The sequence below is a fragment of the Rhinopithecus roxellana genome, chromosome 7 (genome assembly GCF_007565055.1).
Source record: "Rhinopithecus roxellana isolate Shanxi Qingling chromosome 7, ASM756505v1, whole genome shotgun sequence".
NCBI classification, from domain to species: Eukaryota; Metazoa; Chordata; class Mammalia; order Primates; family Cercopithecidae; genus Rhinopithecus; species Rhinopithecus roxellana.
The window spans coordinates 129,802,731-129,829,752 of NC_044555.1; the positions used below are offsets into that span (position 1 = coordinate 129,802,731).

The window sequence follows — 27,022 nt, forward strand, 5'->3', positions numbered from 1 at the left end:
TAAATTTTATGCATGTATACACACTTTATTAAATTTATTCTAAGATATACACAAGGCCAGCGTTTCACAAAACTTCCTATTATTCCAAAAGCAGTAATCATGAAACAGTGATTATATAAGTCAATCAAGCAAAAAACATTATAGGGTTCCATCATATCATCTCTTATACCTGTTTTCAAATAGAAGCCTGAAATATATGATATATATTAGAATAGGAAGAGAGAATTTTACTTTATAACAATCACTTTTCAAATATTAGACTTTATATAAAAATAAAGGGGTCTTATCAACAAAGTTCATCTGTGAGTTAGCGTATCTCTTTATTTCAAAACAATCCCTGCAAAAACTTAACTTTCCAGTTCATTTAAACAACAAAAACTAAAAATGAAGCTTGGTTTAAATAATAAAGTGAATCATCTTATCTCCTAGTTCTCACACCATTGGAACAATTTCCATTTCCTGACCTAATTCTATCCCACCATTGAATTTCAAAAATTAATGTAAGTACCATCATATTTCAGTTATTTCTTAACAGTGTTAAGTTTGAGTCTAAAAATGATGGCCAAGTGTCCCTTTAAGGCAAAGAAGACAGTAGGTGGATAAATCTCCTGAAAGACAAAACCATCTATTATCATTATAGAGGCAGAACATTTTGACATGATCCTTTACAAACAGAATAGATACACTGCATACCATCGAAGAATTTTTTCTTTATAATGGCATACTAGGGGACAAGCTTCATAATAGATATATTTATGTTACGTTTGAAGAAGTAGACTTTTCCCAGATGAGAGCAATACAAGAAATAAAGCCATTAGTGGCTGTTATGGTTACAATTTAAAATAAAGGACACATCGGATGCTATAACAGAACTACTGCACGCTAAGTGATGCTCTCTTGTAATTGAAAGAGAATGGGTTTCCCTTCAAGCCATATGCTATTACCAGTCTCTGAGTGCCTTCAAAGCACATAATCTTCCTTTAAAATCCAAGGATCTTTGCCTTCAAAAGACACAAATGCAGTAGTTTTCATTTCTTACATTCACTTTAAAATGGATTATGATGATTCCAGCAGGCAAATCTGCATATTAAATATAGACAACCCAACCACAATATCTGAACATTAAAAGAAATCTATCACGACAGACATTTTACCTAGTTATAAATAACGTAACAATAGATTACACTCAGATTTCTTAAACAGCTCACTCAGGAGTTTCCTCTTTTAAAAATTAAATAACTTATGGTACTTCACACTTATAGCATGTACACAGTTCATAGCTGAAACAGCTTCTTAAAAGCAGAACGCACAATCACATTGACTTCTTCAGCTCCTAAAAGCTTCTTTGTAGATATTAAACTGCCCTCACTACAAGGCAGTATGAACAAGAACTGGATTCTGATTCTGGTGGCAACACAATAACTATAAGGCAGTATGAACAAGAACTGGATTCTGATTCTGGCGGCAACACAATTAACTGAAACACCATTCACCACATGACAAAACAAACAAATCCAATGACAAAAAGGAATCGGAAAAAAAGCAGCAACAGAAACAGTATGTGGCAATCATACACATAAGGCCCCTCTTCCACCATACCTTATGATATACATCCCTTATAGCATGACAATGTACCCCAAGGCACCTGAGGCCTCATAATGCCACCCGAGACACTGACAGCTCCATGGACGCTTTTGTACACAGTGGTTTGTGTGTAAATAACTATTCATTCATTTGTAGATGCTCCACACATCGGGTCAAGGCAGGAATTTCTTCTCCTTGATAACACCACCTAGAAATATCAACAATATTTTATATATTCCTTAGGGCAACAGGTTTGAGGAGAAATATATCAACTGTGGTAGCAAAGTCATAAGAACCTGTGGTGACTAATCCAAGCATCCTGTAAGTCCATTTACATTCTCAGCACTAAAATCAATGCTCACTTCACACACCCCAACAGCAAAGAAGCAATAAGGGTAATGAAAGCAACTATGTATTTCTTCCCCTCTGTGAGAAATGGCATAAGCGGCTCAAACAGGAAAGGGAAACAAAATAATGTACTTTAAGCTGATGCAGAAAAACAAAAATTTAATATAATTAAAAGCAATTTATATATCATGAAATAGAGATTTGAAACTATGTAGTCAATGAAGAACAAAAAAAAAAAAATCTCTCAAGCAAGAGAATTTCTGATCAAATCTGTCATATCACTGCTGCGGAAAAGAACCATTAAAGGCAATACGTATCAGTGCCTTTCTTAAATGTATAAACTCAAAATAGGTGTTGAGGCACTAAGAAAAAAAATTCCTCTAAGCAATCAAAAATGAGCAGTTGAGATTTAATCACTAAATCCAAAATGAGATCAGCAAAACCAGATTATTAGCTAAGGTCATTAGGCTCACAAAATTGAAATTTGGAGAAGAGAGATGCCAAAGAGTAATAATAGCATCAGAATGGGTGAAATCTGTAAAACTTTAATCCTCATTATGGATCAAAGTTCTCTGCGTTCCCCACTAAACATTTTATGTAGGAAACAGCAGTTAAAACGTTGAATCAGAAATGGTTAAGTCACTTGGGTGAGAGATCATCCATCAAGATGAACGAAGAGCATGAATTGGAGCATGCTACTGGAGACTCTGTGGTAGCGCTGCCTTTAGCCAGCGGGTCTGAGGATAAGCCACTGCTGCTACTACTGCCATCCAAAATATCTGAACTGAAGACAAAGCAAAAAGAATTATAAGCAAATGCAACTATCAGGGTAAACGTAACATGCAATGACACAGTTTCAAGAGCTCACAAATCAGTAGATCACTTGTAAATAATAAAAAAGCATAAAGCCACAGCAATGAACTACATAATATACTACATTATAAAGCTACAAAAATCCAAAGTAAGACTCTTCGAGGTCCTGTATCATTTGATTGTCCCCCCTGGAGGCATCAGACCATCCAACCTACAATAAACGTTCCTCTTGACATGCCATGGTTTTTGGGAGGGAGTTCCTTCACTTCACTTCAGCTCAAGAAATTTCTATCCTTATGTTTATCTTTTTATCTTCCCATCAGGCTTGGAGCAAGAGGAGTAGTTACTTACTGAGGTAACCATACTCGGACTATCAGAGGTGTTCGATGAAGTACACTGCCTCATAGTTCCTCTATTCTAAAACAAAGTCTTTCAACTCCCCTAGAGTTGATCACTTTCCCAGTCCCAAAGGGCCTTCAATTCAAACACATTTTTAAATGGTTTCCCCCTCCAATTCTATGCGATTTATAATTCCTTACACTGTTTCCTTTCTTCTTGCTTTCAAAACCCAAAGGTCAATTTCTAGAAGAGTCCCTTTCTTTGATCCCTTCAGTTATTCTCCAGTTAAGCTTCTACAATGAATAATCTACACTCATGGTCTCAGTACCCATTGTCTGTTGCCTCTTTATCCTGACAACTGGCACCTGTTCCTATCCTTCCAGTAAAACTCCAGATCTGGACATCAAGCACCTCTATACCCAGCCCAGGGATTCCTTCCCTATCCAGCCCAGGGGCTCACTGTTCCCAACCATCAACCTCGCCTGACTCATGAATCTGGCTCCATACTTCAGCGGGGAACTGAGAGCCTTTTTCAGTCTGGCATCAAGCTGCCTTTCTGGCTTTGATTTCCATCAATCCAATAATAAGATCTATGCTTTATATTTGCCCTGAATTCAATCATTCACTTATTCTAATATTTACTGTCTGCCAAGTGCAGGAAGCACACTAGATATTAGAAATACGGTGTTTAAAACAGACGTGGTCCCAGCCCTCATTGAATTTACAGTATTGTGCAGGAGACAGACATTTAAATAACCATGCTAATAAATATGTAATTATAATTTGCAATAAAAGTGATAAAGGAAAGATACAAGGGGCTATGAGAATATATAACATGGGTAACCTAATCTAATTCGGAGGAATGAGAAAAGGTTCCCCAGAGATGATATTTGCTATCATCTGAAGGATGGGCAGGCATTAACTAGTTAAGACTTGGGAGGAAGCAAGGGTAGTTCTAGGAACCAAACAAAAACAGACTATTGTGGCTGGGGTATAGAGAGTGAAGAAAACACAGTGACAGACAAAGCGGGAGAGGTAATTGGGCAGTTTTAGAATTTACACAGACACTTTTTATTTTTGAAAAGGAAAAAAGCACAGAATTGGAGAAGGAATTATGGAAATCAGGAAACATGTGTTCTAGTTTTAACTTTGGTCACTAGCTCCTTTGAAAAGGCCCATTCCAGTCTAACATGCTGAGCCGAAAATGTTAGGAGTCTTTAATATTATCATTTTTCTGAATTTCCAAGTTAATGTATTTCTAGTGTTAAAAGTAATCTATGGTACATTAGAAAGTTTCTGGGCCCTGTACTACCCTCAATGAAATATATCACCCCCACCCTTGCTTCTCTACTCGTCTACTTTTCTTTGAAATGTCATTTCATTCTCTTGTTTGTGGATTGTTTTTAGGTGGAGACAGACTACAAATAGGCTTCAGAAAAGTAAAAGTAAAAATGGAAACAGTATATTCCACACTACTCCTACTCTACACTCACTGCTGTCAAATGCATCATTAATAATACCACTTTTAAGTAAGAAGTTTGGAAATTTTAGCTGGCTCCGATATTTTTTCAACCAAACGGCAAAATGGATCTAAAATATGAATTACTCAAACTACTGAAAGAAAGTTGCACAGATAATCCAAGGCATTGGAAAATCAAAAGACCTTTCTATTTGCCTTTGGAACATAAGCGATTTTTCCTCCTGCAGGTTTTTGCCTAGACTAATATTAAAATGAATTTACTTTCCTAAAGCACATATTGGCCGGGCAGCCGAAGGACACGCTCTATGCTACTTGGCAGGAAGAAATGGGCTTAGATTAAAACTTGGCCACCAAGCAGATAATCTGAATATAAATAAAGAATTCTTTATTCCAACCACCAGACTTACGGTGAGCCCTGGGTTAAAAGATTCCATTTGTAATAAGGCCTGCTTGCTTGGGTGAATCCTGTATTCATTCAAAAACACACAACAGGACTCATGCAGTGAAATCTGGCTTCTAACACTGCTGATTTACCTTAAGAGACATAAGCTAATGGAGAAGCAGAAAAAAAAAAGCCCTGAATATTTCATCTCAGAATGTCTTCCCTATTATTAAAATATAAATGTATATAATTTTGTTAATTAACAGAAAATAGCACACTTACATTTAGTCTCCACTGCAATTTAGATTCAGAACTTGGTAAATCTTTAACCAGACATTTTCACTTAACTAAAATCTAGTTTCCGTTTGAATTAATCTGGCACAACTACTCATGGTCATGGAAGCAGAGACTTCACGTCACAAATCACTCATTGTTATTCTATCCATGTCAAGTAAACTTACATGATTTTTTAACCCACAGCAACATCACTGCACAAAAGTAATTTTCACAGAGTCTACTATTAACTCTTCTACCAGAGCTTCTAAAAGCAACGAGGTCTGGACTAATTTGAGTTCATCTCTTCTTTCTTTCCTAGCTTAAGCCCTGATGGAAGTGCTAATGAACCTTACTTACACTAATGGCCGAAAGCCAGACAACAGTAAAAAAGGATCTAGACAATTCAAATTGGACATAGGAATCCCTGAATCAAAACGGAACGAATGCGTTCCAGCCACTGAATATACATATTGAGGCAATATTTGAACCACACAACCAAAAGTACTGATGACTTAAGGTAATGCCCTCTGTCTAGAAAAACTAAGGATGAAGTATGAGTGACTCATTAAAGCAGTCCAATGATAAAGTAATAACAAAGGTAGGATGTCCAGTGTGATTCATGCCATCGCCCCATCTGGCTGAGCCACTTGGTGCCTTGTCTAGTCAATAAGCTGGGTCCTATCAGATTAATGACAGGCAGGTAAATGCATTAGAAATTAGTCACAGTCCTATCAAGCCTAGCACAGATTTTGGTATAAGGTATGACTGTAGGGCATCCCCACACCCCTTGCTGTGGGTTAAACTGATATATATGGCATGTTCTCTGGTCTCTACTATCTTACCTTAAGGGTCCTAGTATTATCCTTCTGAATAACCTCTAAGTTTTTGAGATCACATATTTAAATATCAGTCCGCAGTCATGCTGAGGACAGGAGTGTTTTTTTTTTTTTTTTTTTTTTTTTGAGACAGAGTCTCGCTCTGTCGCCCGGGCTGGAGTGCAGTGGCCGGATCTCAGCTCACTGCAAGCTCCGCCTCCCGGGTTTACGCCATTCTCCTGCCTCAGCCTCCCGAGTAGCTGGGACTACAGGCGCCCGCCACCTCACCCGGCTAGTTTTTTGTATTTTTTAGTAGAGACGGGGTTTCACCATGTTAGCCAGGATGGTCTCGATCTTCTGACCTCGTGATCCGCCCGTCTCGGCCTCCCAAAGCGCTGGGATTACAGGCTTGAGCCACCACGCCCGGCCATGTTTTTTTTTTTTTAACTTGCTCATTTTTATGGTGAAGGTAGACAGGAGTTTTAAACTATCAGCACAGATGTCTAAGTTGCTCACATAAACATCTCTAAAGTGTGTGTGTGTGTGTGTGTGTGTGTGTGTGTGTATACACGTGTACTTTAGAGATGTGTACAGACATACACATTCCTATTAATGATTAAAACTTATTTTTTGTACTTGTCACATATTCATGAAATTTTGGCATGACACATATAATATTAAAAATAGTGTTAGAACCACTAAGACCAATTTAACAAAAAAATGTGTTAAAACTATCACATTAACACTGATGCACGGGGTAAGAAAATTCATAAGTTTTCCTTTCATAAAAAAAAAAGACACTATCATTTAATCGTCACCGTATGGCCAGCAGCCCTGAAAACTCCTTTATTTTATATAGTATGCTGCAGACACACACAGTCTCACTCCCAACAGAATGAAGAGCAGATTAAGAGCTCCCAACATGCAGAAAGAATCAAAGCACAGGCAAAGGTAGACTTCTGAGTTATGCTCAAATTTTGATGTCCATAAGGACTAAATGCAAAATGACATAACTCCCGCCTTGTGGTTGATAATGTCCTCCAGATTTGGTTGGCAAAGATTTGGGAATTTTCATTTGGAAAAAAAAAAAAAAAGAAAAGAAAAGAAAAGAAAGAAAAAGTATGCCTAACTGGACACAAACTCCAAATGGGTCCACACTCAAATTTCAAACTTAATTTATGCTTCAAAAGATGTCAGATTTTAAAGATTGTTATCTAGTACATAAACTTCAATCTAAAGGCTATAAAAGCCATCTCTCCTTTTGTTGGGTGGGGCAGGAAATAAACTATAAATATTTAAATGACAAGATAACATCTAATGATCTGATCCTTTTTCTGCTCACTAAAGGATAGAGGGCAGTTGTTTCTGTAGTTTCATTAAAATAGCAAATCATTAAAACCATCCAATGATAAAAGTAATCACAAAACTAAGATATTCGGTTTGATTTATGTTATCACCCCATCTGGCTGAACCACTTTGTGCCTTGTTCAGTCAATAAGCTGGGTTCTACCAGATTAATAGCAGGTAGGTAAATAAATAAAAAATTAGCCACAGCCCTATCAAGCCTAGCACAGATTCCTCAGTTTTGTTATCAAGTAGGTTGCCAACCTTGGTAGCAGAAACCAGAACACAGCTGGATTCCTATCTCTAGCCCCATTTCTAAGAATGTGAATGTCTGATTCTGATTAATGAAACTGCATTAAAGAGATAAAAGAGGCTGCGTGCAGTGGCTCATGCCTGTAATCCCAACACTTCGGGAGGCCAAGGCATGCAGTTCACTTGAGTGCAGGAGTTCAAGACCAGCCTGGGCAATATGGCGAAACTCGGTCTCTACAAAAACAGAAAAATTAGCTGGGCGAGATGGTGCACACCTGTAGTCCCAGCTATTCGGGAGGCTGAGGTGGGTGGATGGCTTGAGCCCGGGAAACAGAGGTTGCAGTGAGCCATGATCACACTACTGTACTCCAGTCTGGGCAATAGACCAGATCTTTTCTCAACAACAGAAAAAAAAGACCAGGTATGGTGGCTCACGCCTGTAATCCCAGCACTTTGGGAGGCTGAAGCGGGTGGATCACCCGAGGTTGGGAGTTCGACACCAGCCTGACCAACATGAAGAAACCCCATCTCTACTAAAAATACAAAATTAGCCGGGTGTGGTGGTGCATGCCTGTAATCCCAGCTACTCGGGAGGCTGAGGCAGGAGAATCATTTCAACCAGGGAGGCGGAGGTTGCAGTGAGTAGAGACTGCACCATTGCACTCCAGCCTGGGTAACAAGAGTGAGATTATGTCTCAAAAAAAAGTTTCTGCAAAAGCAGGATCCAGAATTTTTTTTTTTTTTTTTTTTTTGAGACGGAGTCTCGCTCTGTTGCCCAGGCTGGATGGAGTCCAGTGGTGCGATCCTGGCTCACTGCAACCTCTGCCTCCCGGGTTCAAGCAATTCTCCTGCCTCAGCCTCCAGAGTAGCTGGGATTGCAGGAATGCGCTACCACACCCAGTTAGTTTTTGTGTTTTTAGTAGAGAAGGGGTTTCACCATGTCGTTCAGGCTGGTCTTAAACTCCCGACCTCAAGTGATCCGCCCATCTCGGCCTCCCAAAGTGTTGGGATTACAGGTGTGAGCCACCATGTCTGGCCAGGATCCATTTTTTATATAAAAGAAGTAAATCATATTTAAAAATCTCTTAATTATAGGCAAAAATGTCAGCATCATTAATATATAAGGTGTCCCCACAGTCTCAGCACAATTTTAAGCTTTAATAACCTCAGAAGTACAATTGCTGCAAACTGACTAAAAACATCATCTGGAAGTTTAATTAATGACTTAACTATCTTTGACACTTAGTTTTGTGAATTTTGAGTAACAGATTTCTTTTGCAGATTACTTGAACCATACTTGGCTTGTTGACACTCTATGAGTGCCTGTGAATAAAGCAAATGTCTCTTGTGTGAAGCAACAACTTTTTTTTTTTTTTTTGAGACAGAGTCTCGCTCTGTCGCCTAGGCTGGAGAGCAGTGGCGCGGTCTCCACTCACTGCAAGCTCCGCCTCCTGGGTTCACGCCATTCTCCTGCCCGAGTGGCTGGGACTACAGGCACCTGCCACCATGCCCGGCTAATTTTTTTGTATTTTTAGTAGAGACGAGGTTTCACCGTGTTAACCAGGATGGTCTTGATCTCCTGACCTCCTGATCTGCCTGCCTCGGCCTCCCAAAGTGCTGGGATTACAGGCATGAGCCACCACGCCGCAACAGCTTTTTATGTTTAAGAATCAAAAGTTGGTCAGGCACAGTGGCTCACGCCTGTAATCCCAACACTTTGGGAGACCAGGGTGGGTGGGTCACCTGAGACCAACCTGGACAACATGGAGAAACTCCGTATCTACTAAAAATACACAAATTAGCCGGGTGTGGTGCACGTACCTGTAATCCAAGTTACTCAGGAGGCTGAGACAGAAGAATCGCTTGAACCCAGGAGGCGGAGGTTGCAGTGAGTTGAGATTGCACTGCTGTACTCCAGCCTGGGAAACAGAGCGAGACTCTGTCTCAAAAAAATAAAAATAAAATAAAATAAAAGTTTCCTTCGTCACCAATGTTGACGTTTCCAGGGCTCTCCTAGCCATTCATGGGTCTACAGGATAGAGGAGTAGTGACAAGGAAATAGAAGCCTCACAACAGCCACTGCTAGAGATGGTTTAGGTTGTGCTGCTCAGAGGAATAAATGTCCGGACAACGAGACAAGACCTTCGTAAATACTGCACCTTCTCTTTCCTTTCTTACTTATTTGCATGAACCTGTTTTACGGCATCCTGCACTGTCAGCCAAAGACAATATAAAAATAAGTCACCTCACCCTGTATGTTTTCAGCTTGGTAAAATGCTGTCATATATTTTACTTAACTTGGTCACTTGGTTAGTAACTAGGTAAGCAAACCTATTTATAGTCATGTGCCTATATTAAAACACTTTACCATAAAAGTGATATGCACTTTCCACTAAGGATAGAGTTTCACCCAATAGTCCTCTTGACAAGCTTCAGAAGTTTTCTCTTTGCCATCATCTACATACCTGGAAAGGCACTCTACCAAAATTAGCACACTGAACTAGCAAGGACATACAGAGATGAGAGGAAAAAGAGACTATGGGGTTGAAAATAGCTAGAACAATTCTAAAAGGCATCTATCTGTTCCAAGGTTAGAATAGTACTGATCAAAAAGACTAACAAACTAGAATAATCTGTGACTTCTTGGTCAACTAGAAGTACAGGTTATTTCACACGGAACAATGAATAAGTGATTTGGGAAGAAGGGATCGTCCATCTTTATAGCTTGTAAGTGGCTTATACACTTTTTCCATTTAGAGGGTATGATCTTGCTATTTTTAAAGTGAGTGCCCTCGTGGGTTTTTTAAAAAGACCTTCAGGCTGGGCACGGTGGCTCACACCTGTAATACCAGCACTTTGGGAGGCCGAGGTGGGGGGATCACCTGAGGTCAGCAGTTTGAGACCAGCCTGGCCAACATGGCGAAACCCCAGCTCCACTAAAAGTACAAAAAAAAAAAAAAAATAGCTAGGCATGGTGACCCGTGCCTATAGTCCCAGCTACTCGGGAGGCTGAGGCAGGAGAATCTCTTGAAGCCGGGAGGCAGAGGCTGCAGTGAGCCGAGATCACACCACTGCACTCCAGACTGGGCAACAGAGCGAGTCTATCTCACACAAAAAAAAAAAAAAAAAAAAAAAAATCCTCAGCTGTAAAACTTAGGGAACAAAAACAATTCTGAAAAACAGTACACAATTGATTACACAAGTATTCAGTGAGTTGATCAGAACATACTGAAAGATTTCAAAATATTAACTGGTCACTGCTACTTATTCCTTCCCCTTCCTTCCAACATATATATAAGCACGCAAGTGCTCAACTTCAGGTATAGGAAAAGAAGTTAACGTTCTCATGAAAACACTGAAGGCCCTTAAAGACCTAAACTAGGATGAGTAAGATTTAAAAAACATGTGTGTGACTAGACCGTAAGAATCAGGAAATGTTATTATAAAAATGAAACCTTAGCACTGTGACAAAATATTTCATAATTTTCAAAAAGATAACAATAGATAATGCTAATCAGAGAATACTATGCTTAAGAGAATCCTGGTATTCTCTGCTAAGTTGAAAGGACTGGATACAAAACGCAGGCAGAGCAGCTACAATCAGTACACATTACCCACAGCCACCCAGAGACTCTTTCTCACACCAGCCAGCAGCTGGCACTGCCACACCATTGGCAACTAATGACAGGCTGACCTAACAGGAGCTGGGAATGAAAGCGAAGGTGTCAGAAACACATATACATTTCCAAATGAAATACTCTTGACTTTAAAATAATCTGTTTTTTCACATTATCCTCCACAGAGATTTCCCCTTCATGGGAGCATGGATAAGAAGTTGAAAATATTTTAAATTATCCCAATATACTTTCCATGTGGCTCTTTTAAAATGGATTATACTCTAGTATACTTTTCATTTTATTTCATTTTTTACCATGAACTGAGATCAGACAATTGCGCAGCATCTGGAGATAACATATTGGTAGTGCCTTGGAAGAGTCTCTTGGGCTGACTTTCTGTCTCCATTTCACCTAAAACAGAAAGAGATGATGCTACTATAAAACAATTTTACAAATACAGGCGTGGTGCTAAAATGGGATGACCTTTGTTTAACCAAAGCTCAGAATACTTCTTCAAACCACTGCTTACAACTATTTTCCCATGTGCTTTAACGTGGAAGAAATACGCTTCCACATAAACTCAACCAAAAAGTCGGCAGCCCTAAAAACTTCTCACTCATTATCCACAGCGTGCTATGGACATATTCACATTAACAGGACAGTAGAACACTGACTGCGTCAGGCAAAATGAAGCAAGGCTGACCACAGTAGAGATAAAGAATTCCCAAATAGCGGAAACTCACAGTGAATATTGTATGCTACATGGTTAGCAAGGCCTATTGGTTTTATACATTTTGATATCTGAACATTTCCTAAGATGGTGTCAAACTGGTTAAAAAATGATAAGTAGTGTATAAGTAAAAAGTTGCTTTCACACTATTTAATGAAAATGAAGATTAAAAAGATAAGTTTGAAAACACATCTGTAATCAAAAGCAAATCTTACTCAATTCACAAAATTTGTGTTGTACTGACCACCTCAATCCTACAGATTTTCTCGGAATTGCTAATAGAAAAACTTTGCACCAACAGGGATACTGCCTAACATTTTGCTACCAGGAGTACAAAGAGTAAAACCCTAAGTTAGAATAAGCTCCTTTAAAATCAGGCTCTGATTTTATTTAAAACATACACATTCCTTGGTTCTGAAGCTCTTCATCTGAGCTTGAAAACGGAATGTTCAAGACAATTTAATTCATGAGCCTGTCTATACTCCAGTAGAAAATTAGTAACTTTGAACTTAAAACTGTGTAAGATTCTTAGAATGAAAAAAGATCAAGCAAGAACAAACGCAACATTCATTTTGTCCATGTTATCAATTAATTATCTTTCCTCTGGGACTATTCTGAAAATTGCTGAAAATCTGCAAAAGTTGTTATTTTCCATGCTTTAATGTGCAGCTTTTAAAAGTTGCTGCTGGGCTTTTGAGTTTGCCTCACTAGTAAAAGCCTTTAGCTCTTTTGAGCAAAGAATTCCTCCATCTGCTGGTGTATTTTGGAATAGCTGTAAAACTAAACTACCATACTAATTCCTTCAACTTCCTGCAACAAATTTTAAGTTAGTAATAATAACAATAATAGCTTTATTTCCAACTGTTATTTTCACTTACTAGCTACTGAGAACATTCCTAGGACTACAAATAACTCCCTACAAGATCGAGGAAAAACTGTTTATAAAATAAAATTTATATATTAAATACAAATATTGTCACCATATCAGGAACTATTTTCCAGAGCACACGTTCTTTAATTTTAAGTTGTTTGAAATACAGCACTTTTGGAATGTGTGTATGATCCTACGACTGAAAAGTTTTCAAAGCCACAAATACCTGTACCCCTAACATTAGAAAAGTTGGTCTGTTTACTGGCCCTGAAGGTGATCTGCACAAAGAAACCACTTGCTGAATTGCTTTTAAAAGTACAGTTGGCCAGGCGCGGTTGGCTCATGCTTGTAATCCCAGCACTTTGGGAGGCCGAGGCAGGTGGATCACCTAAAGTCAGGAGTTTGAGACCAGCCTGGTCAACATGGCAAAAACCCCATCTCTACTAAAAATACAAAAATTATCTGGGCGTGGTGGTGCACATCTGTAATCCCAGCTATTTGGGAGGCTGAGGCAGAAGAATAACTTGAACCCAAGAAGCAGAGGTTGCAGTAAGCCAAGATCGCACCACTGCACTCCAGCCTGGGTAACAAAGCAAGACTCCGTCTCAATTAAAAAAAAAAAAAAAAAAGTTATTGTTAATGGCTGGGCGTGGTGGCTCATACCTGTGTAATCCCTGCACTTTGGGAGGCTGAGGCAGGTGAATCACTTGAGACCAGGAGTTCGAGGACAGTGTTGCCAACATGGCGAAACCCTGTCTCTACTAAAAATACAAAAATTAGCTGGGCATGGTGGCGCACTACTGTAATCCCAGGTACTTGGGAGGCTGAGGCAGCAGAATAGCTTAAACCTAGGAGGCAGAGGTTGCGGTGAGCTGAGATCACACCACTGCACTCCAGCATGCGAGACAGAGCGAGACCTTGCCTCAAAAAAAAAAAAAGTTATTGTTAAGACTCGTTTAAAATAACACCTGACACTTGCAATCGTGTAGTCATATCCCCAGGAATAATGAATAAACCTGTGTTGCCAGCTGGGTGTGGTGGGGTAATCCCAGCACTTTGGAAGGCCGAGGCAGGTGGATCACCTGAGGTCAGGAGTTCAAGACCAGCCTGGCCAATATGGTGAAACTCTGTCTCTATTAAAAATACAGAAAATTAGCCAGGCGTGGTGGTGGGTGCTTCTAGTCCCAGCTACTCGGGAGGCTGAGGCAGGAGAATCGCTGAGCCCAGGAGGTGGAGGTTGCAGTGAGCCAAGATCATGCCACTACACTCCAGTCTGGGAAACAAGAGTGAAATTTGGTCTCAAAAAACAGACAAAAACCTGCGTTGCTTTTTTTTTTTTTTGAGACAGGGTGTCACTCTGTGGCCCAGGCTGTGATCTTGACTCACTGCAACCTCTGCTTCCTGGGCTCAAGGAATTCTCCAGACTCAGCCTCCCAAGTAGCTGTGACAACAGGCACAAGCCACCAACGCCTGCTTAATTTCTGTATTTTTTGTAGAGACGTGGTTTTTCCATGTTGCCCAGGCTGGTCTCAAACTCCTGAGCTCAAAACAATTCTCCTGTCTCGGCCTCCCAAAGTGCTGGGATTACAGACCTGTGTTGCCTTTTTAAAGAGATGCCATCAGGTGCCCTTTATAAGCATCTAGCACTAGTGTTGACTGATACTAAAGTAAACTATTTTAGTCTACTGCTTTGTGGTTCAAAACAAGGTAACTGAGAGCACCCTGTTATATAAAAAAAACTCTATAGAATTGAATATAAGGCAATTCTTGCTTTGATGAGGCATAATTTGATGAGGGGGTAAACCTCACCTTATATTTGAGTAAATAGCACATTTATGGATATATTTGACACGGTATTAGCATATATTTCTGCAGTTTATAAACTATGCATCTCTGTCATATTTAGATAACCGAGAGGCAATTTTTTGAATGTATAATGATAATGAATATATGAATAAAACTGTTATGAAGTATAAGAAAATACAGATGTATCAAATAACTCATTTACAAAACTGAAAATCAGTAGAGCAAACATTCGGAAGAATACTTTTGAGTTTCCCTAGAACACAAGAGAGCAATGCTGTTAGCTCATTTCAGACAGGAGTTCTAGTTTTTAATTCAAGCTTGGCTAGGTTTAAGACCAGAAGCGTGATGCTTATCTTTTTCTTTTCCCCCCTGGCTTTACTGAGGTATAAATGACAAACAAATTTACATATATTTAAGGTATACAATGTGATGATCTGATGTATGTACATAATGTGAAATGATGATCAGAGTCAAAAATTTTTTTTTTTTTTTTTTTGAGATGGAGTCTCACTCTGTTGCCCAGGCTGGAGTACAGTGGCACGATCTCAGCTCACCGCAACCTCCGCCTCCCAGGTTCAAGTGATTCTCCTGCCTCAGCCTCCCGAGTAGCTGGGATTACAGGTACCTACCACCACGCCCGGCTAATTTTTGTATTTTTAGTAGAGACGGGGTTTCACCATATTGGCCAGGCTGGTCTTGAACTCCTGACCTGAGGTGATCCACCTGCTTTGGCCTCCCAAAGTATTGGGATTACAGGCATGAGCCACTGTGCCCAGCCCACAGTCAAGTTTTTAACACATCTTTTGCTTCACCTAGTTACCTTTTGTATGTGTGTGGTAAAAATACTTAAGATCTACTTTCTTAGCAAATTTCAAGTATATGACATAGTAGCATTAACTATAGTCACCATGCTGCTACATACCTTTTCTTTTAAGAGGACCGAGAACACTGGGTCTAATGCACTTGACTGGACTCTGACTTCTCCTGCTTTGATGAAAAAACAAACAGGATAATGTGAAGAACATCCAAGATGCAAGATAAAACAGCAGTCCAGCCCAACAAATACATAAATAAAATGGACAATCATATCAATGACTAAAATGTAAACTTCTTGTGTAACTGAATAACTGAAATGCCAATACATGATCTGACCCAGCATATGGCAACCTGGAATAATACAACAGCATTTTAAGCCATTTAAAAAATATGCCATATGACAAAATACCCACAACAGTTTAAAGAAAAAAAGATACCTTATTTAAAAAGTATTTTGGGGCTGGGCACCGTGACTCAGGCCTGTAATCCCAGCACTTTGAGAGGCCGAGGTAAGCGGATCATCTGAGGTCAGGAGTTTGAGACCAGCCTGACCAACATGGTGAAACCCTATCTCTATGAAAAACACAAAAAATTAGCCAAGCGTGGTGGTGCATGCCTGTGATCCCAGCTACCTAGGAGGCTGAGACAGGAGAATCACTTGAACCCGGGAGGCAGAGGTTGCAGTGAGCTGAGATTGTACCACTGCACTCCAGCCTGGGCAACAGGAGCGAAATTGAATTTGACTAGTCTATGAACTTTAACATTTCTTCCTTATTCTTAAAAAGGATTATTGTGGTGTGTGTGCGTGCGTGTGTGTGTGTGTGTGTCCCCACTAAATATAAATCAGCATTAAATCCCCCCTAAAAAAAACTCTGGGGCCAGGCGCTGTGGCTCATGTCTGTAATCCCAGTACTTTGGGAGGCGAAGGTGGGCGGATCACAAGGTCAAGAGATCAAGACCATCCTGGCCAACATGGTGAAACCCCATCTCTACTAAAAATACAAAAATTAGCCGAGTGTGGGGGTGCATGCCTGTAATCCCAGCTACTCGGGAGGCTGAGGCAGGAGAATTGCTTGAACTCGGGAGGCAGTGGTTTCAGTGAGCTGAGTTTGCGCTACTGCACTCTAGCCTGGCAACACAGCGAGATTCCGTCTCAAATTAAAAAGAAAAAAAAAAAGAAAAAACTCTGGTAAAATGTTAATGGTAGATTATAGGCAGTGGGTATATGGGTGTTCGCTGTAGATTATAGGCAGTGGGTATATGGGTGTTCACTGTGAAATTCTTTCACTTTTGATGTCTGAAAATTTCACAGTGAAATATTGGGAAAAATATATATATATTTTTTTGAGACAGTTTTTGCTCTGTTGCCCAGGCTGGAGTACAATGATGCGATCTCAGCTCACTGCAACCTCCGCCTGCTTGGTTCAAGCGATTCTCCTGCCTCAGCCTCCCGAGTAAGTGGGATTATAGGCGCCTGCCACCAGGCGCAGCTAATTTTTCTATTTTTAGTAGAGACGAGGTTTCACCATGTTGGCCAAGATGGTCTTGAACTCTGGACCTCAGGTGATCCACCAGCCTCGGCCTTCCAAAGTGGTAGGATTACAGGCATGAGTTACCGCGCCCAGCCACAAAAAGCTAATCTGAGAGATAAATGTAATGAATGGTACTTCAACCACATTTAAAATTCAAGTTTGCTTACCTTGAAAATCGTCTTGGACTGGGAACTGGACTTGGTGGCAACCCACTGCTGCTCACAAACATCTGTAAGAATGGTGAAAAACATTACTAGAAAAAAACATATTCAATATTAAAATAGTTCTAGCACTCCAGTTTTCTTTCTTACCTTTTTTTTTTTCTTAGAGACAGGGTCTCTCTTTTGCTCAAGCTGGAGTGCAGGGATGCAATCATAGCTTACTGCAGCCTCAAATTCCTGGGCTCAAGCCATTTTCCTGCCCCACCTTCTTGATGAGCTAGGACTACAGGTGTGCACCACCATGCCTGACTAATTTTTTTGTATCTTTTTTTTTTTTTTAATGTAGAGATGGGGTCTCACCATGTTGCCCAGGCTGCTCTCGACCTCCTGAGTTCAAGTGATCCTCCCGCCTTGGCCTCCCAAAGAGTTGGGATTACAGGTACGAGCCACCATACCAGACCCACAGCCATTTTCAAAAGGTTCTTTGCAAAATGACAGAAACAATTTCCTTAGAATTGCTTGGCTGTCTGTGTGTCTCATAACTAAATTACATATATATATGTATATTTTCCAAATTACTGCCATAGATTTTCATTGATTTTCCTTCAAGGCATTGGGTACTTTAAAAGTGGTGTGATTTGTATGTGTTTTAGAGTAAACAGCTCAGTTTGTGAAATAGACTTAATATCCTGTCAATTATCCTACCTTTCCAAATCCCCTGGTGGGTGAAGGTGCTGGAGAAACTGGAGTGAAGTCAATTCTCTTAGGAGAATATAATTTCTCCGGCTTGTCAAAATCACTGTCACTCTGTAAACATAAAGTGTCATCTCCTCAAAATAAATTCAGCACATCACAGCTCTTATTTACTACGATAACACACCCAGATTTTCCAAAGAGAAAGGTACAGACTCTAATATTCTGTTGGAAAAGCAGAGATCAAAAAACAAATACCAATTTGGAAGTAGAAGGGGACAGAAGCATGCGAAAAAATTAATGAAGCCAGTGAACAACATAAAAGTTTCTAGAAAATGAAAACCAAACAGAAATAAGCAAACTTTACCAGGCTCAAGCTCTCATCCCATGATTGGCTTATCTGCATTGCCGTTTGCATTTCCCTAAAACAAACAAAGGGAAGAGCCATCAGTGTTTACAAACAAGACAGTTATTAGGCTAGGCCCTGCTCTTGCAAAGCACTAACCTTTCATGTGCAGTTTCTCTGTTCATCATATCCAGGCCTTCTTCCTGTAAAGACAAACATATGTGCTAAAAAGGTAGGATCACTGACAAAATATTAACTCTTCCACACACTGTAATCTTTATCCACAAAGTTCTCGGCTTCAAATAAATTAAAAAGACTTTTCTACCTCATTGACATAATCACAGTAGAGTAGAATATTCATGCCGCTTGTATATTTTATCTGCACACTCCAGAAGAATTATAATCTGTCTCCAACTAACCAGAGTTGCATCCCAACTCATTTTAATATCTAAATCTTTAAAATAAAAATAAAAATGTAAAATCCAAAAAATTTCCAATCTGAGCTAGTAAGTAAAATTTACCCTTTTGATCTGATGCAGTCTGCTACTAGGAATACGATTAGGTGAGGATGACAGCAACTGGAAAGAAAAAGTAAACATTTACTATTTTCCGAATCACAAAGCAGCAGTCTGCTGTCAGTACTGGTGTACAACCTCTTCCAAGGTAAGTTTTCATATTCTTCTTCGAAATTTAGCTCTTTAGATCACTGAACATTAATGCACTAGAGGCAGTATATTTAGTCTTCAAAAAGTACACCAGGTGTCCAACCTCAAAGCACCATCTGTTGCTAGACAGACACTGACTTCAGCACTTTTCCCAAATGAATGTGAAGCTACGTAAATTTAGAGAAATAAAGACTATGGGCCTTAGACATATCCATTATCCCACTTATCTAAAATAGAGAACTACATGAGAAGGGAAAGAAAAAAAAAAAAAAACCAACGCTATTAATTTTTATTACCAATGCAGCAATGGGGGAAGACAAGCTAATTAAGTCTAGTACATAGTATTTTGTCTATGATTGATGTTTTTCAAAAACACTTTAAAACTGCAATAAGGAGGCTTTGCTTTCACGATCCAAATCCATTCTAAAATCTCATCACATGCTATCACTACAAATCTTACTAGTTAACAAAAAACAATTTGGGGCTGGGCCCGATGGCTCACGCCTGTAATCCCAGCACTTTGTAATCCACCGCTGAGACGGGCAGATCACGAGGTCAGGAGATCGAAACCATCCTGGCTAACACAGTGAAACCCTGTCTCTACTAAAAATACAAAAAATTAGCCAGGCGTGGTGGCGGGCGCCTGTAGACCCAGCTACTCGGGAGGCTGAGGCAGGAGAATGGCGTGAACCTGGGAGGCGGAGCTTGCAGTGAGCCGAGATCGCACCACTGCACTCCAGCCTGGGTGACAGAGTGAGACTCCATCTCAAAAAAAAAAAAAAAAACAACTTGGAAAGACAAGGTGTATCTTTAAAATAGCTGATGCTTTCCCTTAGATCATCATTTTTTTAATAACACAAAGCAGAAATGATTTGGAGGACAAATTATGTTCCTTCACAATAATTACAAGCTGGTCACAAACTGTAAAATACAATTCATATCAACAGGTCTTAGAGAGTTCTAGTGGTCGTCATATAAACAACCACTGGCCGGGCGCGGTGGCTTACACTTGTAATCCCAGCACTTTGGGAGGCTGAGGCAGACAGATCACAAGGTCAGGAAATCCAGACCATCCTGGCTAACACGGTGAAACCCCATCTCTACTAAAAATACAAAACATTAGCCGGGCGTGGTGGTGGGCGCAAGTAGTCCCAGCTACTGGGGAGGCTGAGGCAGGAGAATGGCGTGAACACGGGGGGGGGGGGGGGCCGGGGGGGGCGGGTTGGAGCTTGCAGTGAGCCGAGATCGCACCACTGCACTCTAGCCTGGGAGACAGAGCAAGACTCCATCTCAAAACAACAACAACAACAACAACAACAACAAAAAACTACTACGATTTATTCTATAACAAACTACAAATGAACTTGTAATACTATAAAACCAAGTAACAATCACCCTGTTTAAGAGGCCCCGCACTACTAAAACTTTTTTGAATACTAATGCAGTGAGCAGTATAAAATAGTAATAAAATGCTCTAAGTTTCTTTTTATATTTTTTGAGACAGAGTTTCGCTCTTGTTGCCAGGCTGGAGTGCAATGGCATGATCTCTGCTCGCCGCAAGCTCCACCCCCCGGGTTCACGCCATTCTCCTGCCTCAGCCTCCCAAGTAGCTGGGACTACAGGCACACACCACCACGCACAGCTAATTTTTACAACCATTAAGGGAGACTGGAGCATAAGATAAATGTATGTTAGTACAGACAGGGTTTCACCATATTGGCTAGGATGATCTCGATCTTCTGACCTCGTGATCCGCCCGCCTTGGCCCCCCAAAGTGGCTTACAGGTGTGAGCCACTGTGTCCGGCCACTGGCGAACTCTTAATAAGATCATTTAGAAAACACTAAGCTACAAGGTGAGCAAATACAGCAGGAAGACTCTCCAACAGAAGACTGCGGAAGAGAGCACACATGTGTCAGTTAGGGAAACCCAAGAAACTGAAGAATCAGTGAAACGATCAGGAAAGCTGACATGAGGATGGCCAAAAACTAACTGCGGAGAAAGTCAGAAATTTACATGCTATATTTACATAATACACAACTTGACAATTTTAGACAAAACCGGAAAGTAGACCAGAAAGAAGAACAGAGCAAAGCTGTGTGTAGTACTAGAAACAACAGGGCAATGTATCGGCTAAAAAAAACACACACACACAAAAAGAGCCAGAACTCCAAGGAGGTGCTGGCTAATGGGGTTAAATAAAGCAAAGAGCTCAAAGGGGATAAGAAATGAGGCCCCTAACATTGGCAGTTAAGTGGGCACTGGTAACTTTTGCAAGAACAGTTTTTTAGTGGAGTTGTGGTAGAAGCAGCATGATTACAAACTGACCAGAAACGAGGAGACAAGGAATTAGAGGCAGTGGAGTGTAGATTATGCTTTGAAAGAGCTTGGAGAGGGGAAGGAAAAGGGAAGGAAAGACCTACGAAAAAGAAAACAGTTTGTTTTCCCCCATCAGATGCATGAGTCTGGAGAAGGTGGAAAGAAGAGAGCTCGTGAGGAATAGGGAAAAGATACAAGATAGAGAGGAGATGATAGACCAAGCAAAGCAACAGGAGAGTCAAAAGCATATGAACCATTGGGGAGAAATGCCATATGTGAAGCTAAAGACATTTCAAGGCAAAGAAAGCTGACATTTACACAAGATAGGTGTCTGTCTTCTTTGTAAAGTAAGAAGGGTCATCTGCTCAAAGTAAAAAGTGGTGACACTGGAAGCAGACAGAATCTTTTTAAAAAAGTGAGAATACTGCTTTGAAGAATATCATGGGGCCAGAGGCACCTTAAATCCAATTATGTCCCAAAGAATTCATCTTCTTCCCCTTCAAACTACCAATCACCTCAATTTCTCTACTCCTACTAAAGGCAGCGCCAATCCCCGGTCACCAACACACAAAATTTCCATCACTTGGGGTCTTCCTTCTCTTAGTCCTTATATCTAATCAGCTGGTGAATCATGAAGATCCTACATCTGCATATCCAGTCCATTTCATTTGTCAACACCTTACTCATCACAGGTTACCATGGGACACAGATAAATGTATTAAGATTTATAGCACATCCTGTGATAGAGTGTATATAGTGTAATTAATATTATGATAGTTGTGGAAGCCTGCCCAGAGGAGATACAAGGATTAAACTGAGTTTTGGAAGACCAAAATGCTAGAAAGGAGAGGGGCAGGAATGAAAAGATGCATCAGGATCAACAAAGAGCAGTGAGTCACCATGGCCCTTTCAGAAAACTAGGTATTTCAGTGAGAGATGAACCTAGACCACTGTTGATAAGAATCTTCTCATCTTACAAAAGAGGTAAGTGAAGTGTAGAGAGGCAAATTCACTTTCCCTTCTTTGCTATGCTACTGTTATCAGGAGCATGGCTGTATAACATGTATAAACATTTTTCATATATCCAGCAAAAATAAGTAATATTTTCCAGTATCCTCAGAGAAGAAGGTAAAATGAATCAAGCTTCCAGATAGCTAACATTTCCCCCGTAAGTATTTTCAGTCATTTCAGTTGGAAATCTTTCTAAAATGTATTCTAGTTTTCCCTTTCTTAAACAAATTATACCAAACAGAATGGCACTGGGAGATCTCTGTTCTAATCCCAGTTCTAACACTTACTAATTGTGCGATTCTGAGCAAGTCACTTCTAACTTCTTGAGTTTTAGCTGCTGCTTCTTTTAATTGGGAAAATATCTTTGCCCTCCCTATTTCATAGGAGTTGTTATGACAATTAAATATGTGAAAGTACTTTGTAATGGGTAAAATACTATACAAGTGTAGGTATTACTAGAATTTATGAATAAGTTAATGACCCAGGTATCCTTAAGAACATGAATTATTATATGATTCTACACCAGTGACATGCTTGGGGTGTACTAACAGGCTCTTAGCCCTTATACTAATTAGCCACAAACAAATTTTTAAAAAATGTCTGTTTTTCAGTTTTTCCCTCTCCTCCCTTGCTAGTAGCTATTAGTATACTTTTAACCAAAATGCATCCCTTCTAATTTGCTGCTTCTCACACACTATTGGATTGGAAGCTTATTATAATTGTGCATACATTTTAGATGATTCAGAGGTCAGAGGCTCTCCTATAAATAAACCAATGAACTTCTGTGCACAGACTATGGAAATCTAGTTCTGCCATTTAGGGATCTGTCTTCTTTCATCTTAGATGTCTTCCAGAGAATTGAAGCTGCTGGATAAGTGAGTTTCACATGTGAACTGCTACCATATAAAAAACCTCATCATAATTTATCCCAATGTGACCAACTAATAAAGCAATCCCTGACAGCTCTGGCTACAGAGATCAGTCACATTCAGTAACTCTTCAGAGAATATAAATACAAGCATTTTAAAGGAGTCTTCATTTTGGAAAACCAGCATTGTTTAACAGGTAAATATCAGAAACAAACACTCTGCTACCTTTAAGTGATTTGTGCATCCTAGGACAAATGAAGACCACTGTTCTCAGGTATAATTAGAAGTTAATCCTGACTTACCACACAAGCCTGATGCAAGTAGTGACAAATAATAATGAACAATTTTAAAAAATACAAAGTCCCACAGCAAAGAAAAATTTTTAACCATGTATCCTTTTTGTACCAAAAGCTGAATGGTCACAGCATAAGCAGTAAATAAGATAGGTAAAATCAATCTTTTCTTTCTTAAACAGTTGTGCATAGCACATCATTTTAAGAAAGACCTCCATTTCAAAGTATTTTCCCCAATCTAAATCACTTCAGATACTTACTTTTATACTTACCAGGCTGTGACGGCTCATAATCGTTGTACTATTCCTCCGAGTTCTAAGTGTGTAAGGTTGAAAAACCTGTGAAAGGTCACTGAAAAAAACAAAAACAAACAACCAAAATTAGTAATTTTTCTAATGGAAGATCTCTTTCAAATATATTAACATCAGTTCTCTAGTTAACAACGAAATCTTCCATGGCTCCTCATTTCATACAGAGAATGAACTCCTCACCGTCCTCTCTGCAGAGCTTCCCAAGTGGTGTGCTATGGATTACAGGTTTGCAGAGATACTGATCTCAGTGGTCGGGGGCAGCTGGGAGAAGTGGTGCAGGCGGAGCTCCAGACTGGTTGACTCTAGCTGCTTCTGGTCAGAGCTACGCCCCCAAACCGGTTACCACCAGACCTGAGCAGCCTCATCTGTTTACCCCAGAGAACCAATGAGTACTGTTTTCTGTGTTTGCCATGATGCGAAAAGGGGCGAGGAGCATTGTTCTACAATACGAGGTGGATCAAGACATCTCCCCCTTCACCCTAAACATGTGTTCTACCTTTGAACTCTGCTGTTGGATGGAATAAACATAGCAGAGATTGTTGCCCCTTCTGCCTCAAATGCTCTCCCTCCTGCCACCATCTATTAAAATCCTTCCTCTCCTTCTACATCCATCTTGAATGCCATACCCTTCAGTGAAGGCATGGCACAAACCTCTCTTCAATCCACAAACGGAATGCAATCACTCTCTCCTTTGAACCCAAAGAGTACACTGGGAGATGAGATGCTTCTTGAGACACCTACTTTGTCTCTTAATAGAGATGTGGATGTTTCTTAAACCCACTGGTAGAGAGGTGTTTTATTCATGTTTTATAATATCCCTGCAGTGCCTAGCAGAGGACGACGCCACGATAAGGATGAGAATTCCAGAAGGATTTTTCAGAAATGAACTGCACTGGGCTTTCAGGGCCCACTGAGATCACCTAATTCAGCTCTCTCAATTTTCAAATGAGAAAACAGACTCAGAAAGGTTAAATGACTCATTCGTGATCATAGCTAGTTAGTGAAAACTGGGACCAGGCCTGGTCTCCTCGCCCCTTCTTGTGTCACATCATGCTATGTTACTTAAATCATGATTCAAAAAACAGTATGTTTTTGCTACAATAGTCTAAATGCAGGTCAATAGAATTGCTGAAGTCCCTAGCAATTGCTTGCTTACGAGATTTCAAAAGACAATCAGAAAAAGACCAGTTTATTGTTATAGTAACCAAAATAAATTCAGGGCCAAGGACAGCAACAGGAAAGCAAAAAGTCACTCCTACATTCCCTCAGTTTCAAAATTATATTTAATAAATGAAAAAGTCAAACTGTTTTTTCCCCAAAATATGGATGTTATAATCAATTCAACAGCAAGGATTATCTCTTTCTTTGCCTTCACTGTGCTTGATTAATATGTTTTTGGCTAATTGTACTCTCATCTCCTTTTTTGGACTAATGCCATTTCTACAGGGTCTCGCAAATTGGCTCTCTACCTAAGACGAATTGTCTCCTTATAAAAGTGAAATACAATAGGCTCAGGAGGTGAACCAACCTAACCTTCACTATTACAAGATGCTACCTTAAAATAGACCCTCCATGACTTATTCACATGAAAACACAAGACCCTACCACTGAAATTGAAGAGTCGATTCTCTCCATCGTTTTCTAAAACCTGCCTTTTCACTGACCCTCAGCTACAGACTACCCTTCTTTTTTATTCACCGCAATGCATTTCAGGCAGTTTTGGAACCTGAAAACATTAGAGCAAATCCAAATCACGTACTATGATGTGAACATACCACTTAATTACAAGTTATTAGATAAACTGTGATTTATTAAAGTAAACCTCTGTTAATACCAGGATGCCTAAACTAAGCTTAGAAATAGCAGCTCTGAGAGACAGGTGTCAAGTTGCACATCTAGTTCCAGGGGCTTCGATCTGACATTCCCCGGTGTAAGTTAGTCGGGCAAGTAACCTGTCAGAAGAGCCAGAAGCTTTCTGCAGTTCCTTTTACAGTGGGACAACATGGCCCCAGGTAGAGGGGGAGCCGTTTTCTCCACACTGCCCAAAGTTGGAGATTAAACTTTCACTCCACCTTGGGACCCAAGTCACTATCAAGCAAACGAGTCGCCACCCCCTCAGGTCGAAGAGCCCAAAGGAGCTCAAACGTGCACTTTAAGGAAGGAAGATTGCTCGCACGCAGGCAAGGAGCCCCTGAACCCTGTACTCCATCCTCCCCAACCCTGCTCACCTGAGCCCATGGATTAGGGGAGCGCTGCTGGATCTCCTCAGGGTTCCCCCATAAGATGTGTCAGGCTCAAGGTCCAGCTCCATTTTCTCCTGAGCCATGTCAGACTTGCAGGCAGGCACAGCGGGCAGTGCTCAGCTCCTGGTGCTTAGCTATGGACTCCCAAGACTCTCACTGCAGGACTGAGCTGCTGGGGACTGGCAGCTGGGGGCGGGGGCTAAGGGGCGGAGGCTTGGGGACGGGGGCGGGGGCTGGGGGCGGAGAAAAGTAGGAGAGGAGGGAAGGAGGATGATGATGAGGAAGGGAGGATGATGGTGAGGCAGGGGAGGAGGATGCAGAGGTAGTGGTGGAAGGCGACAGAATGAAGGGAAAGGATGCAGGAAAGAAGTGGGATGGAGGGAAAACAAGGATGGAGGGAGGAGGGAAGAGGGAGGGAAAAGGATAGATGGAAAAGCAGGAGGACAGAAAGGATAAGAGGAGGAGGGCAGAGGGTGAAAAGGGAGAGGAAGAGGGCGGGGGAGGGAGGGGAAGGGAGAGGGCAGAGGGGAGGGAGGAGGACAGAGGGTAAGGGAAAAGAGGAGCGCAGGGGCGGGAAAGGAGGAGGTGGTCTGGGGAAGAGGAGAGAGGAGGGAGAAGAGGAGGGGGAGGAAACTAGGCAGCGGCGGAACTCATGCTGCTATCTTTCCGGCTGAGGACCACAAGCGGGGCCGGGCTACAGATGCTGCGGCTGCCCGGGCAGCGCTATTACCGAGGACCTGACAGTCGGGTAGGACCCGGCCGGGCGGCCTTGGTGACTCCAGCTCCCCATGCTCGGGGACCCGGTACAGCCCCCCATGCTCCCGGACCTGGTCCCGGAGGCTCCTCAGCCCTGGGATCGGTGCTTCTCCCCTCCCTGCCCCCCTCCCGCCTCGAGGACAGGTTGGGGGTTCGGCCTCTCAGCCGCCGCCGCGGTGCCTCCTCTTCCTCTCTTGGGTTCTAATGGTCTGGGGGAACACGTTGGGGCCAAGACCAAAATCTACAACCTGCAGTCTCTTCCGCCTCCCACGCTTCAGAAGCGGGAACCTCCGCGGGGCCAGTTCTTCCGCGTCCGGGCACCCATCGGGTCCTGCGCACGCGTCCAGCGGC

At 41.0% G+C, this 27,022-nt stretch overlaps 1 protein-coding gene across 15 annotated transcripts; it reads right to left on the reverse strand.

The window, feature by feature from the left end:
• Positions 1–27,022, reverse strand: FAM122B (family with sequence similarity 122B). 15 transcript variants are annotated; one of them, XM_010371660.2, is made up of 10 exons: positions 25,901–27,022; positions 23,634–23,712; positions 18,727–18,783; positions 18,365–18,408; positions 18,227–18,281; positions 17,872–17,973; positions 17,173–17,234; positions 15,580–15,641; positions 11,565–11,661; positions 1–2,716 (listed from the first exon to the last, which is right to left on the reverse strand). In XM_010371660.2, the coding sequence occupies exons 1-10, from the start codon at positions 25,996–25,998 to the stop codon at positions 2,572–2,574; spliced, it is 801 nt and encodes a 266-aa protein (XP_010369962.1). In that variant the 5' UTR covers positions 25,999–27,022; the 3' UTR covers positions 1–2,571. The 15 variants fall into 15 exon arrangements, with proteins under 15 accessions (XP_010369962.1, XP_010369961.1, XP_030789746.1 ...); XM_010371659.2 differs by having other exon boundaries at positions 15,580–15,644; XM_030933886.1 differs by having other exon boundaries at positions 1–1,792; positions 23,622–23,712.

Excerpts from the sequence above, each read along its gene's own strand:
- FAM122B (XM_030933883.1), bottom strand. The coding sequence starts at position 25,998 with ATGGCTCAGGAGAAAATGGAGCTGGACCTTGAGCCTGACACATCTTAT. Across the intron at positions 18,784-23,621 it reads ACAGCCTGGTAAGTATAAAA|TTGCTGTCATCCTCACCTAA; the intron begins GTAAGTATCTGA and ends TTTTCTTTCCAG. Across the intron at positions 17,235-17,871 it reads CCACCAGGGGATTTGGAAAG|ATGTTTGTGAGCAGCAGTGG; the intron begins GTAGGATAATTG and ends CCATTCTTACAG.